Consider the following 11,972-nt stretch of genomic DNA (forward strand, 5'->3'; position numbering starts at 1 on the left):
CTGGTTTAATCCTCTCCAGGATGAATCTTTTTGTTTTCTTAGCAGTCCATGGTACCCTCAATACTCTTCTCCAACACCAAAGCTCAAAGGCATCTATCCTCTAGTCATTGTTCAACTCTCTGATGCATAACAAGTGATTGCAAAGACCATGGACTGTATCAGGTGCATCTTGGTCTCCAGAGAGACACCTTTGCTCTTCAGTACTTTGGAAGAGGTCCCTAACAGCAGACTTTCCCATCGCAATATGTCTTTTAATTTCCTGGCTGCTGGAGTCAAGAGGGTTTATTGTGGAGCCAAGTTGACTAAAGCTGTGAACAATCTCAATCTCTTCACCAACTATCCTGATGCTGCCAATTGGTCCAGTAGTGAGAATCTTTGTCTTCTTGACATTGAGCCTCAATCCATATTGAAGGCTGCAGCCCTTGACCGTCTGCTTCAAGCACTTCAGGTCCTCCTCAGTTCAGCAAGCAGGGTTGTGTCATCTGCATAACGTAAATTTTTAATAGATCTTCCACCAATCCTAATTCCGCATTTCTCCTCTAGATCCCAGCCTCCCGGATAATCTGTTCTGCATACAGATTGAAAAGGTATGGAGACAGGACACAACCCTGGGGTACGCCCTTCCCAATTTTGAACCATGCAGTGTTTTCTTGCTCTGTTCTGATGAGTGCCTCTTGGTTCAAGTATAGGTTTCGCATTAGCATCATCAAGTGTTCTGGGATTCCCATTCTTCTCAGAGTTAGCCACAGTTTGTTATGGTCCACACAGTCAAATGCCTTTGCATAATTAATGAAGCATAGTTAGACATTCCTCTGGTACTCGCTGTTTTCAGTAGGACCTTTGTATTCCAACCAGACCTTGTTCCCAATTATCCTAATTTTGACATTTCTTCTAGAAACCCAATTCCAGCATCTTTTCTACTCTTGTAATAGCCTCCAATCCATTAGCACCACTGCTACTTTTTCAGCCCTCATGGTCCTACTGCTCTTTTTTACCAAGCTTGAACTCCATAATTCATCATACCCACTCTATTCACTCCTCTTTATTGTCTTTGCTTGAAAAGTTCCAAGCTCAATATAACTCTGCCTCTATATTTGAACTTTCCTAATTAATTAGTCTTTAAATTCGTAGCCAGTAACTTCAAATAAGCTCTGAACTCGTTTTTCAGATTCTTCCTTTCATACATTGTGCTGAAATTATCCTAAAGACTGGAGCCATGTCTTTGAATTCTGAATCCTCAGCACCTTGCACAGCATCTGGAATATATACACACAATAAATGTACTGAATATGGACCATAGATTATACAGACAACAAATAAATTCATTTCTGGTCTGTAGCCTCCAGTATCAGCTTTATTGATGACTGAGTTCACATTGTTATGTTATGCCTGTTTTACTTGTTAGATGCCATCAAGTAGAGTATGACTCATAGTGCCCTATGAATAACATCTGAAAAAAACTTGTCCTATTTCTGTGGTGTCTTCACAATCTCTGACACCCTTAAGCCTTTCTGTAGTCACTGTGTCAATCCATCTCATTGAGGGTCTTCCTGTCCTTTGCCAATTCTCCATCTTTCCAAGCATGATGTCCCTCTCAAAAGAATAACCTCCCCTAGCAACATGTCCAAACTGTGTGAGATGAAGCTTCATCATCTTTGCCTCCAAGGAGCAGTCTGGCGGCACCTCACCAAGACATAGCCATTTGTTCTTTTGGAAGTTCCTGGCATATATAGCACTCTTCAGTACCATAGCTTAAAGGCATTACTCCTTCTGTCATCTTTATTCATTGGTCAACTTCAATATAACAAGTGACTGAAAAGACCATGGCCTGAATCAGGTGTACTTACTATTTGCTAAATGAATATGATTGAGGAGAACTCCTGATTTCAAATCCTCCATCAGCTACACATTAGGTAATTATTTTAATGCTAAGCTGGTATTTTATCTGTTTTTAGATTCAGTAATACACAAGACTTCTGGTCCAAAAACATGCAAGAGAAAAAAATCTTTTGTTCCTGTAGCACAGTCCAATTTGACCTTTATAAAACCATTAAAAACAAGTAAGTATATGATTTTGAACTTTCTGCAAAACTGATAGGAAATGACAAATTTATTTTGAATAGAATGAATTTGTTGAGTTTGGTGTTTTGTTAGTTTTTTTTGTTTGTTTGTTTGTATGTTCTTCTATAAAGCCCTTAAAGAATTTTTAAAGTGTATGTTCTAAACACTTAAATATTCTACAGTTTTTCTTGAAATTAATTCATGATGACTTAGGATTTTTAAATGATTGAGAAGTACTACATTAATGGATTCTACTTTCATATCCAAAATTACTTTATCAAATGGAAGAGAGCATTGTTGTATTTTTAAAACAAATGGTTTTGTTGGTAAAAATTACCATTTTCTATATATTTCCTATATAAGACATATTATCATCATATCCAATAAGCTTATGATGTTTTTAGATATTCCTAGACACCCAATGCCATTTGCTGCAAAAAATATGTTTTATGATGAACGCTGGAAGGAAAAACAAGAACAGGGGTTCACATGGTGGCTAAATTTTATATTGACTCCTGATGATTTCACTGTAAAAACAAGCTTTTCTGAAGGTAAATATATGTCTTAAATATTTTAATTTACACAGAATTTTTAACATGTTTTACTCCTTAATTATGTATGATTTTTAATTATTAATGGTATATTTAATTAATTCATTGGCATGAATACTTAGGATTATGCATGAAGAATTTTCAGTAATTTTTGTACTAGAAGTATTAAAATTTGCTTTTTACTTGTGGCTTTCATTCTTACACCAGTACATGTAGTTTTCTTCTTTTAGGAAAATAGTCTATATTTTACCATAAACTCAGAGTTAACACTGTAGTAGCTGCTAATAAATTCATTTCAGACTTAGCTACATTAGTAACTGTGGGTCTAGACTAATATATCTTATTGTCCTGTTTGACCTAGCTACTTTTGGGATAAGGTCTATACTTTCAAATAAAATAAAGAATGTGAAGGCAATCTATAAGATTATAAAGGATCTGAAAGCCAGTTAATATATAGGAGTTTAAAATATCACAATATTCTTGAAAAGAGAAGGCTTATATGTGAGAAAGATGGTGTCCTTCAAATATTGAAAAGTTTTCTCCTTGAAGAGAGGGAAATTTATGGTTGTGTCAGCTCACATAGACGTTACAGGGATCAATTTCAACTCCACACAAAGTGAAATCCTTATAAATACTCAAATTTCCAACTATCGTGCAGGTTATTTTTTAAAATGGTAAGATTCTGGTTGTTCCTTTGCTCAAACAAATATTGGTTTATATTTACAGAGAAGTCATATATGGGATTTCTACATAGAAAGGAAACTTGTAACAGGTGAACCTCTCAGATCACTTTTCTTTATTCCTAAAAGGAAATAAAGCCCAATATATATAGTAGACTTTTTAAGGGAAAATCAACTTTAAAAAAATTGAAATTGTACCTCAAAATGTAATTTACTTTAAAAATCACTTTTTTTTAAAGGATTATCTTTTCATTAACTTATAAAAAGTTAATAAAAGGACAGGAGCACAGAACCTACTTTTGAGGTAATTTTTTTTAATATGGATCAGGAATAATGTTTGAATTTAAGTAACAGTGGTAAAGATGGGGAGAAGTAGTCAGATGTAAAAAATATTTTGCAGATAAAGTCAGCAAGATGCAACGATAGATTGATTTATGGACTGAATGAGTAGTGTCATTATTTTGAGATGAGAAAGACAGTGAGGAGGAAACTTGGAGCAGGGTAAAGCTTTCAGTTTTGACCATCTTAGGCTTTATTTTATGACTGCATTTAAAGATTCATATTATTTAACCAGAAACATCCTTCTTTTTGTTTTTACTTAGTAAATGCTACAACTCTTCTTCTGGGAATGGAAAGTCAACAGAAAATTAGCGTTCCTAGAGCACCTACAAAAGATGAAGTGTCTCTCAGAGCCTATACCGCTCGGTGCAGATTGAATAGATTACGCCGCACATCCTGCCGTTTATTCACTTCTGAGAAGCTGGTGAAAGCTATTAAAAAACTTGAAATTGAAATTGAAGCTAGACGGATAATTGTTCGTAGAGATAGACATCTCTGGAAAGATGTGGGTAAGAAGATTTCAGAACTCTTGAAGTCAAATCTTAGATAACACTGCAGAATAAAAGGATATATATATAAATATATACATACACATACATAAATGATTTGTTTTGCTGCTTGTAATCTCATATACTTAGTTATATATATGTTAAAAATAGGTACATATCAATTTATAAAACCAATTACCTGATTTCTGTCCATGAAGCCTGACCATATTGACTAGTTGATTAGTGGTCTGAACTTAATTGATTTTCACATCTCTTTCAGGAGAACGGCAGAAAATCCTAAACTGGCTTTTGTCATATAATCCCTTGTGGCTACGAATTGGCTTAGAGGTAAACGTTTTTGTTTTTTAAACAAAAATACATTTTTAAATATATTTTTAGTAGAACAGACATCTTAAAATACGATTTTACGCTTGTAAAATTGATGAAATCTTCCATTTACTTGATTCATATTTCTGTATCAAACAAGAGATGTGTTATATTATTTGCTCATTAGGAAGTCAGCCATGCTATTATATACTATGCATGTTGAAAACATTATATGTGTATTATGCCATATAATACTTGTTGCAAAGTATTGGAATGTGCAAAGAGCTGGAGTTGGAGAATAAAAAAGAAATAATGGAGTCGACAGTTTTCAAGATGAAAGAACTTAAATTCAAGCCTTGAGTTTTAATACTGAGAGTCACTATGGGAAAAATCTTGAATGATCCAGAAAGCATCAGAAGAAGATGGAGGGAATATACTGAGTCAATGTGTTGTTGTTGTTGTTGCGACTCATAGCGACCCTATGTACAAGAGCCCTAAATGCCATTCTATCCTGTGCCAAACTCCCTGTCTCAAACACACTCATTCCCACCACTCCACTCACAGAATCAATCCATCTCATCGAGGGTCTTCCTCTCCTGCGCCATCCCCCCACTCTCCCAAACATGATGTCCCTCTCCAAGGACCAGTCCCTCCTTGCAACATGCCTAAAGTATGTCAGATGAAACTTCAGAATCCTTGACTCCAAGGAGCAGCCCGGTTTCACCCTCTCCAGGAGAAACCTGTTTGTTCTCCTAGCAGTCCATGGTCTAAACTCTTCTCCAGCACCACAGCTCAAAGGCATCAATTCTCTTTCTATTATCCCTATTCATTGTCCAACTCTCCGATGCATAGCAGGTAATTGCGAAGACTATAGCCTGGATCAGGCGCACCTCGGACTTCAGCCTGACATTGCTCTTCAGTACTCTTGAGAGGTCCCTCACAGCTGACTTTCCCAATGCAATTCGTCTTTTGATTTCCTGAGTCAATGTACCAAAAAATAAAAAAAAAAAAAAAAATTAGTTGACTGAAGAAATTATTAAGATTTTTAAGCTGTATAGAAGACATTGACAAAAAAATAAGGCTCCAGGAATCGATGGGCCACCAATTGACTAGTTTCTCCTAAAAGATGTAGCCCTGGGCATACAACTCAGTCTGTGCCAGGAAATTTGGAAGATAGCTCTCTAATCAACTGATTTAAAGAGATCCATGTTTGTTCACATGCCCAAGAAAAGAAAAATCATTTTACAGGAAAGGGAAGGCTAAAAGATTGTGACGAATAAAGCATTCTTTCTCCCCATCATACTAGTGTTTCTATGTTTTAGGATTTGGTAAATAGGCATGATCTTCGAAGATTTTAAATAAGTTTCCATGGTTAAAAAAATATAGTAAAATTTTCTATTTTGGCAAGCTATGTATGTGTTCCCACTCTTTGACCTCTATATTTTCTCATTGTAAAGTTATGTTGTTTTTGTTGTTGTCATGTGCTTTTGAGTTGGAACCAACTCATACTTGACCCTCTAGCTGTTTTTCAGAGACAGTAAATTGTAAGGGGGGAGATTGCCCATCTTTCTCCGGTGGAGCAATTGGTAGATTTGAACCATGTGCCTTTAGTATTTAAGCATAGGTTCTTACCACTAGGCCACCAGAGTTCTCTGATATATAATATAACCCTGGCTTACTCGGTTCCACAGTTAACACTCTTGTCACCAGCAATCAGGAAAGCAAATGATGAATTGCATTAAGGGACCTCTCTAACATGCTAACGAGTAATGATACCAGTCTGGGGACTAAGGTGCAAGTGATCCAGACCATGATCTTCACAATTACTTGCTATGCCACAGAGAGATGGACAACAACTAAGAATGACAGAAGAAGAGTCGATGCCTTAGAGGAGTATACCAAGGACCACCAAGAGGACAAACGGTTCCGTTTTGAAGAGAGTAAAACCAGCTTTCTCGTTGGAGGCTAGGATTTTGAATCTCTGTTTCACATACTTTGGGCAGGTGGCCAGGAGGCACCAGTCCTTAAAGGACATCATACTTGGAAAGGTGGAGGGACAATGCTGAAGAGGAAGACCCCAGTTGAGATGCACTGACACAGTAACTGGGGTAATTGGGTAGGTGTGTTGGAATCAGTGAGACTGGTTCAGGATAGGGCAGTGTTCAGAGCTGTTGTACATAGGGAAACTATGAATCACAGGTAACATGATGACACGTAACAACAGCATAGTCTGATAAACTAAATTCCTGCTATACCATAAGGTTATATTATTTATTTTTTTATTTTCTGTTTTAAAAATTGTTAAAACTATGAATATGCTGCACTGCAATCCCAAAAACAAGTGATTAGAATCCCCAACAGCTGCTTCATGGTAAAAGAACAGGCAATATCTTCTCAAATGATTAAACTATTTCTGAAAACCTGTCGGTGAATCAGCTATGGGTCGATTTTGACTTGATGGCACACAACAACAACAGAACAGTGGCTTAGTGGTAAGGAATTATGCTACCAAACCACACCACAGGCATGGTTCAAATTCATCAGCTGATACACCATGGGAGAAAGGCAATCTCGTCCAATGTGATTTGCAGCCTCTGAAAACATGCTGTAACGGTCAGAGTTGTTTCTGACTTGATGATACATAACAACTATAAATAGATATGAATTCTGTATTATTATCGTAAAGCATTTTTAGATGATTTTTCACTTAACGATTACCTGAAAACTGAGTATTTAGGTTTTAGTTGTTGTTGTTATGTGCCGTCGAGTTGCTTGCAACTCATAGTGACCCTATGCACAACAGCTCTAAACTCTACTCTGTCCTGTGCCAATGTCATTGTCTCTGACACACTCATCCCGATTGCCCCAGTCACCGAATTAATCCACCTCCCAGAGGGCCTTCCCCTCCTGCGCCTGCCCTTCACCCTCCCAAGCATGATGTCCCTCTCCAAGGACCGGTCCCTCCTTACAACATGACTAAAGTATGTCAGACGAAGTCTCAGAATCCTTGCCTCCAAGGAGCAGCCCGGTTTAACCCTCTTCAGGATGAATCTGTTTGTTTTCTTAGCAGTCCATGGTACCCTCAACACTCTTCTCCAACACCAAAGCTCAAAAGCATCAATCCTCCTATCCTCCCTGGACATTGTCCAGCTCTCTGACACATGACACAAGTGATTGCAAAGACCATGGCCTGTACAAGACGCACCTTAGTCTCCAGAGTTAGTAATATACTTGGTGGAATTGATATAATTCAATTTGAACAATATGCTTCCATTTCATAGTTTTTTAACTTAAAGCTTAAAAATATTTCATGTGTCTGTTGGCCATCCAAAAGTCTTTCTCTCTGAAAAGACTTTCCATTTCTTTGCTCATTTTGTGATTGAGTTCTTTTCTTGTGGAGGCCCTGTAGGAATCTATAAACATTATGAGACCCTTGTCTGAGATGGCATCGCCAAATGTTTTTTTCCCAGACAGTAGGACTTTTTTTTCTTTTCACCCTGTTGGAGAAAATTTTGATACACACAGGGACTTAATCTTGAGGCGGTCCCATTTGCCAATTTTATTCTAATCTGGTTGTGCATTTCTGGCTGTATTTGCCAGCTTCTTTATACCATAGGCTAGGCTTTCTAATTTTGGTCCCATTTTGTCTCTTAGGGTTTTGAGCTTTATGCCTAAGTCCCTGGTCCATCTTTTTTGTGTATGATGTGAGCTGTAGATCCTGTGTTAGGCTTCTGCAGGTAAAAGTCCAGTTTACTATCATCATTTGTTGAAGTTGTCATTTTCCCATTTAATAGGCTTTATTTTCTTGTCAAACACCAGTAGGTAGATGGGTCCAATTCTGTGTTCTCCATTCTGTTCCTTTACCGTGCTGTTTTGGTTATTACAGTTATTTTGTAGGCTTTGAGAACAGAGTGCTATGCCTTCTCCTTCATTTTTGTTTTTCAGAAGTGCTTATCTGATGTCTCTTTTCTTTTCAAATAAACTTGCCAATTGCTGTTTCTATATCTTTGAAAAAGAAATTTGGTATCTATATTGAGATTGCATTGAACAGGTAGATTGCTTTTGGTAGGATTGCCATTTTCATTATATTGTCTTCCTATCCATGAACAGAAAACATGTTCCATTTATTTAGGCCTCTTATTATTTCTTATTGTAGTGTTTTGTAGTTTTCTTTATAAAGGTCTTTTGTGTCTCTAGTTAGATTTACTCCCATATATCTCAAATTGTGGTTGGCTATTGCAAATGGTATTGCTTTCTTAGTTTCCTTTTCTGTGTCTCCTTTGTTACTGTAGAGAAATCCCACTGATTTTTAATTTTTTTAATTTTTTTTTAACATTGATCTTGTATCCTACCACTGTATTAAATTGATCTACTGTTGTTGTTGTTGTTATGTGCCGTCGAGTCGCCTGCGACTCATAGCGACCCTATGTACAACAGCCCTAAACTCCGCTCTGTCCTGTGCCAATCGCACTGTCTCTGACACTCCCATCCCAATTATCCCAGTCACTGAATCAATCCAACTCATAGAGGGCCTTCCTCTCCTGCGCCGTCCCTCCATCCTCCCAAGCATGATGTCCCTCTCCAAGGACCGGTCTCTCCTCACTACATGTCCGAAGTAAGTTAGACGGAGCCTCAGAATCCTTGCCTCCAAGGAGCCACCCGGTTTAACCCTCTCCAGGACAAATCTATTTGTTTTCCTAGCAGTCCATGGTATTCTCAGTACTCTTCTCCAGCACCACAGCTCAAAGGCATCAGTTCTCCTTCTATCCTCCTTGGTCATTGTCCAACTCTCTGATACATAACAGGTGATTGCGAAGACTATGGCCTGTATCAGACACACCTTAGTCTCCAGAGAGACACCACTGCTCTTCAGCACTTTGGAGAGGTCCCTAACACTGCATGGTTCAAAATTGGGAAGGGGGTACGCCAGGGATGCATCCTATCTCCATACCTCTTCAACCTATATGCAGAACAGATTATCCGGGAGGCTGGGCTCTATGAGGAGAAATGTGGGGTCAGGATTGGTGGACGATTTATCAACAATCTGCGTTATGCGGATGACACAACCCTGCTTGCTGAAACTGAGGAGGACCTGAAGCACCTGCTGCAGAGTGTCAAGGACTGCAGCCTGCAATATGGATTGAGGCTCAATGTCAAGAAGACAAAGATTCTCACCACTGGACCAATCGGCAGCATCAGGATGGATGGTGAAGAGATTGAGATTGTACACAGCTTTAGTTTGCTTGGCTCCATAGTCAACAGTCTTGGCACCAGCAGCCAGGAATTGATCTACTAGGTATAATAATTTTTTTTTTCAGTCCTTGGAATATTCTGTGTACATTAGCGACAGTTTTATACCTCTTTGCCAATTTGGGTGCTTCTTATATACAAACAAATGAATTAAAAATTATGGTATATACACACCATGGAATACAATGCAACACTCAGGAGCAATGATTTTGAAAAATACTATATAACATAGAAGAGGCTGGAGAGCATTACACTGAGTGAACTAACTCATAAAGACAAACATTGCCTAAGACATTAATGAAAAACTGAAAGATTACTAGTAAGGTGTGTACCACAGTCCAAAGGGAGGAGGGGAAAGAGAAGTTGAGGACAGGGAGGGGTGATATCTCAAGCTCCCAGAGTTTGGTGGACAGAATGAGGGGCTGAAGCAACAAAAGTCCATGTGGAACTGAAAAGGTAATGAGGGCAGTGGCTCAATAGAGATTAAGTTTATAAAACACAATGTATAGGAATGATAACATGAAACATGATATGAATAGAGGAATGCATGAAATCAGTGTATATGAATGAAACACTGTTTGACTTTAGTATGCAAACCAATATTAAAAAATTAAAAATATTTTTAAAAAGAGATAAAAATATTTGTCAGATCATTCTTGTTTGCCTTAGTTCTGAAATTTTGATTTTTTTTTTTAATTTGGAAACATACTATAAACACTAAAGAATTTGTACAGTGTGTATAAAGAATTTATTAAGTGGCTCTTCACATGGTACTATCTATATTATGATAGTATACTATCATATACTATGATACCCCTAAACTATTTAGGAAACAGAACATTTCAGTTTTTTAGAGGATCTTCATCTGTTTTCCTTTCCCAGCCATATCCCTCTGCTTCTTAGAGAAAACATAGCCCTAACTTTTGTTCTCATTTTTTTTTCAGACAGTTTTTGGGGAACTTATATCTTTGGAAGATAACAGTGATGTCACAGGATTGGCTATGTTTATTCTGAATCGTTTGCTTTGGAATCCTGATATAGCTGCTGAATACAGACACCCAACTGTTCCTCATCTGTACAGAAATGGTAATGTTTTTTTGCCTCTACTGCATTCTTGCCACATTATGCATAAGTACCTTCTTTTCATTCTTCCCATTGCAATTTAAATTTCATCTTCTCAGAAAAACCTAGATACAGGTTTCTCTCTTTCCAATACCTGTCCTTTCTTTATCTCTGTTTTTGTCATCATTTTCCCATGACTATTTTGTAATTGTTTTCACCCATGTTTTTTCTGTCACCACTTCCTCCACCCACTAATCTGCAATCCCATGAGGGTGGCTATCTTATATGTTTGAGTTTACTATTATGTATTCATCCAACACCTAGATGGTGTTTGACTGTAATGAGTACTCATTATTAAATACTTATTGGATGAGACCAACTAAATATCTTGATGTCTCTGTGCCTGTTTGTCTCTATGACATGGAAATATTAATGGTATCTGTGCCTTAGAGTTTTTATGAGCAAGAAATGAATTCATGTGTGTAGAGCACTACAAATAGATGCATCATCTTATTTGTGTTTACAATTATATTTTTTATTGTGCGTGAACAATTATTATTCCTACTTTAAGGTGAAATTTGGCTTTCATGAATAAAATTACTATTGTGTACTTTATTTAAGGGCACGAAGAAGCTTTGTCCAAGTTTACACTGAAAAAGTTATTGCTGTTAGTCTGTTTCCTTGATTATGCTAAAATCTCCAGACTTATTGATCATGATCCTTGCCTGTTCTGTAAAGATGCTGAATTCAAGGTAAGTTCTTATGTTTTATAGTCCACATTTAAAACGTTTTCATTTTTTCCTCAATAGTCTATTGTCTGTAGAAGAACTGAACTTCCTGTACAATGGAGAATAGAAATGCCTACCTGATGCTTCTTGTGATTAACTGTGCTTGGCTTTTGTGAGCTGACATTTCACCACCTTGTATCATGCTTACTGTTGTTGTTGTTTTTATTTTTATTTATTTTTTTTTATTATTATTGCATGTACCGGATCTGACTGGTACAGGAGGATATTGAGCCTCCTTCTCCGGCAAAGCGTCTGGTGGATTCGAAGCTTACTGTTACTTTTAACTTGAGGATGAACTAAAACTTACACTTCTGACATTTTAATTCTTTGTAAATTTCTTCCCTAATTTTAATTTGATGTATTAGCAAACTAATACTAATGTTTAGAAAGCATTATTTGCTTTGAGTAATTTTTTAAAAATTTAAA

The 11,972-nt window shown here is 37.1% G+C and overlaps 1 protein-coding gene across 1 annotated transcript in view; it reads left to right on the forward strand.

Annotated features, from left to right (window-relative positions):
- The window catches only part of ASPM (asp (abnormal spindle) homolog, microcephaly associated (Drosophila)), a 97,283-nt gene that overhangs the window by 15,454 nt on the left and 69,857 nt on the right, over positions 1-11,972 (forward strand). The window contains exons 4-9 of the mRNA XM_006892118.1: positions 1,956-2,060; positions 2,466-2,612; positions 3,895-4,140; positions 4,400-4,467; positions 10,641-10,782; positions 11,380-11,510. Of these exons, the coding sequence (XP_006892180.1) occupies positions 1,956-2,060; positions 2,466-2,612; positions 3,895-4,140; positions 4,400-4,467; positions 10,641-10,782; positions 11,380-11,510 (839 nt within the window). The remainder of the gene's footprint in view (positions 1-1,955; positions 2,061-2,465; positions 2,613-3,894; positions 4,141-4,399; positions 4,468-10,640; positions 10,783-11,379; positions 11,511-11,972) is intronic.

Source organism: Elephantulus edwardii, unplaced genomic scaffold, assembly GCF_000299155.1.
Source record: "Elephantulus edwardii isolate Elephantulus edwardi_28Jun2011 unplaced genomic scaffold, EleEdw1.0 scaffold00110, whole genome shotgun sequence".
In the NCBI taxonomy this organism is placed as follows: Eukaryota; Metazoa; Chordata; class Mammalia; order Macroscelidea; family Macroscelididae; genus Elephantulus; species Elephantulus edwardii.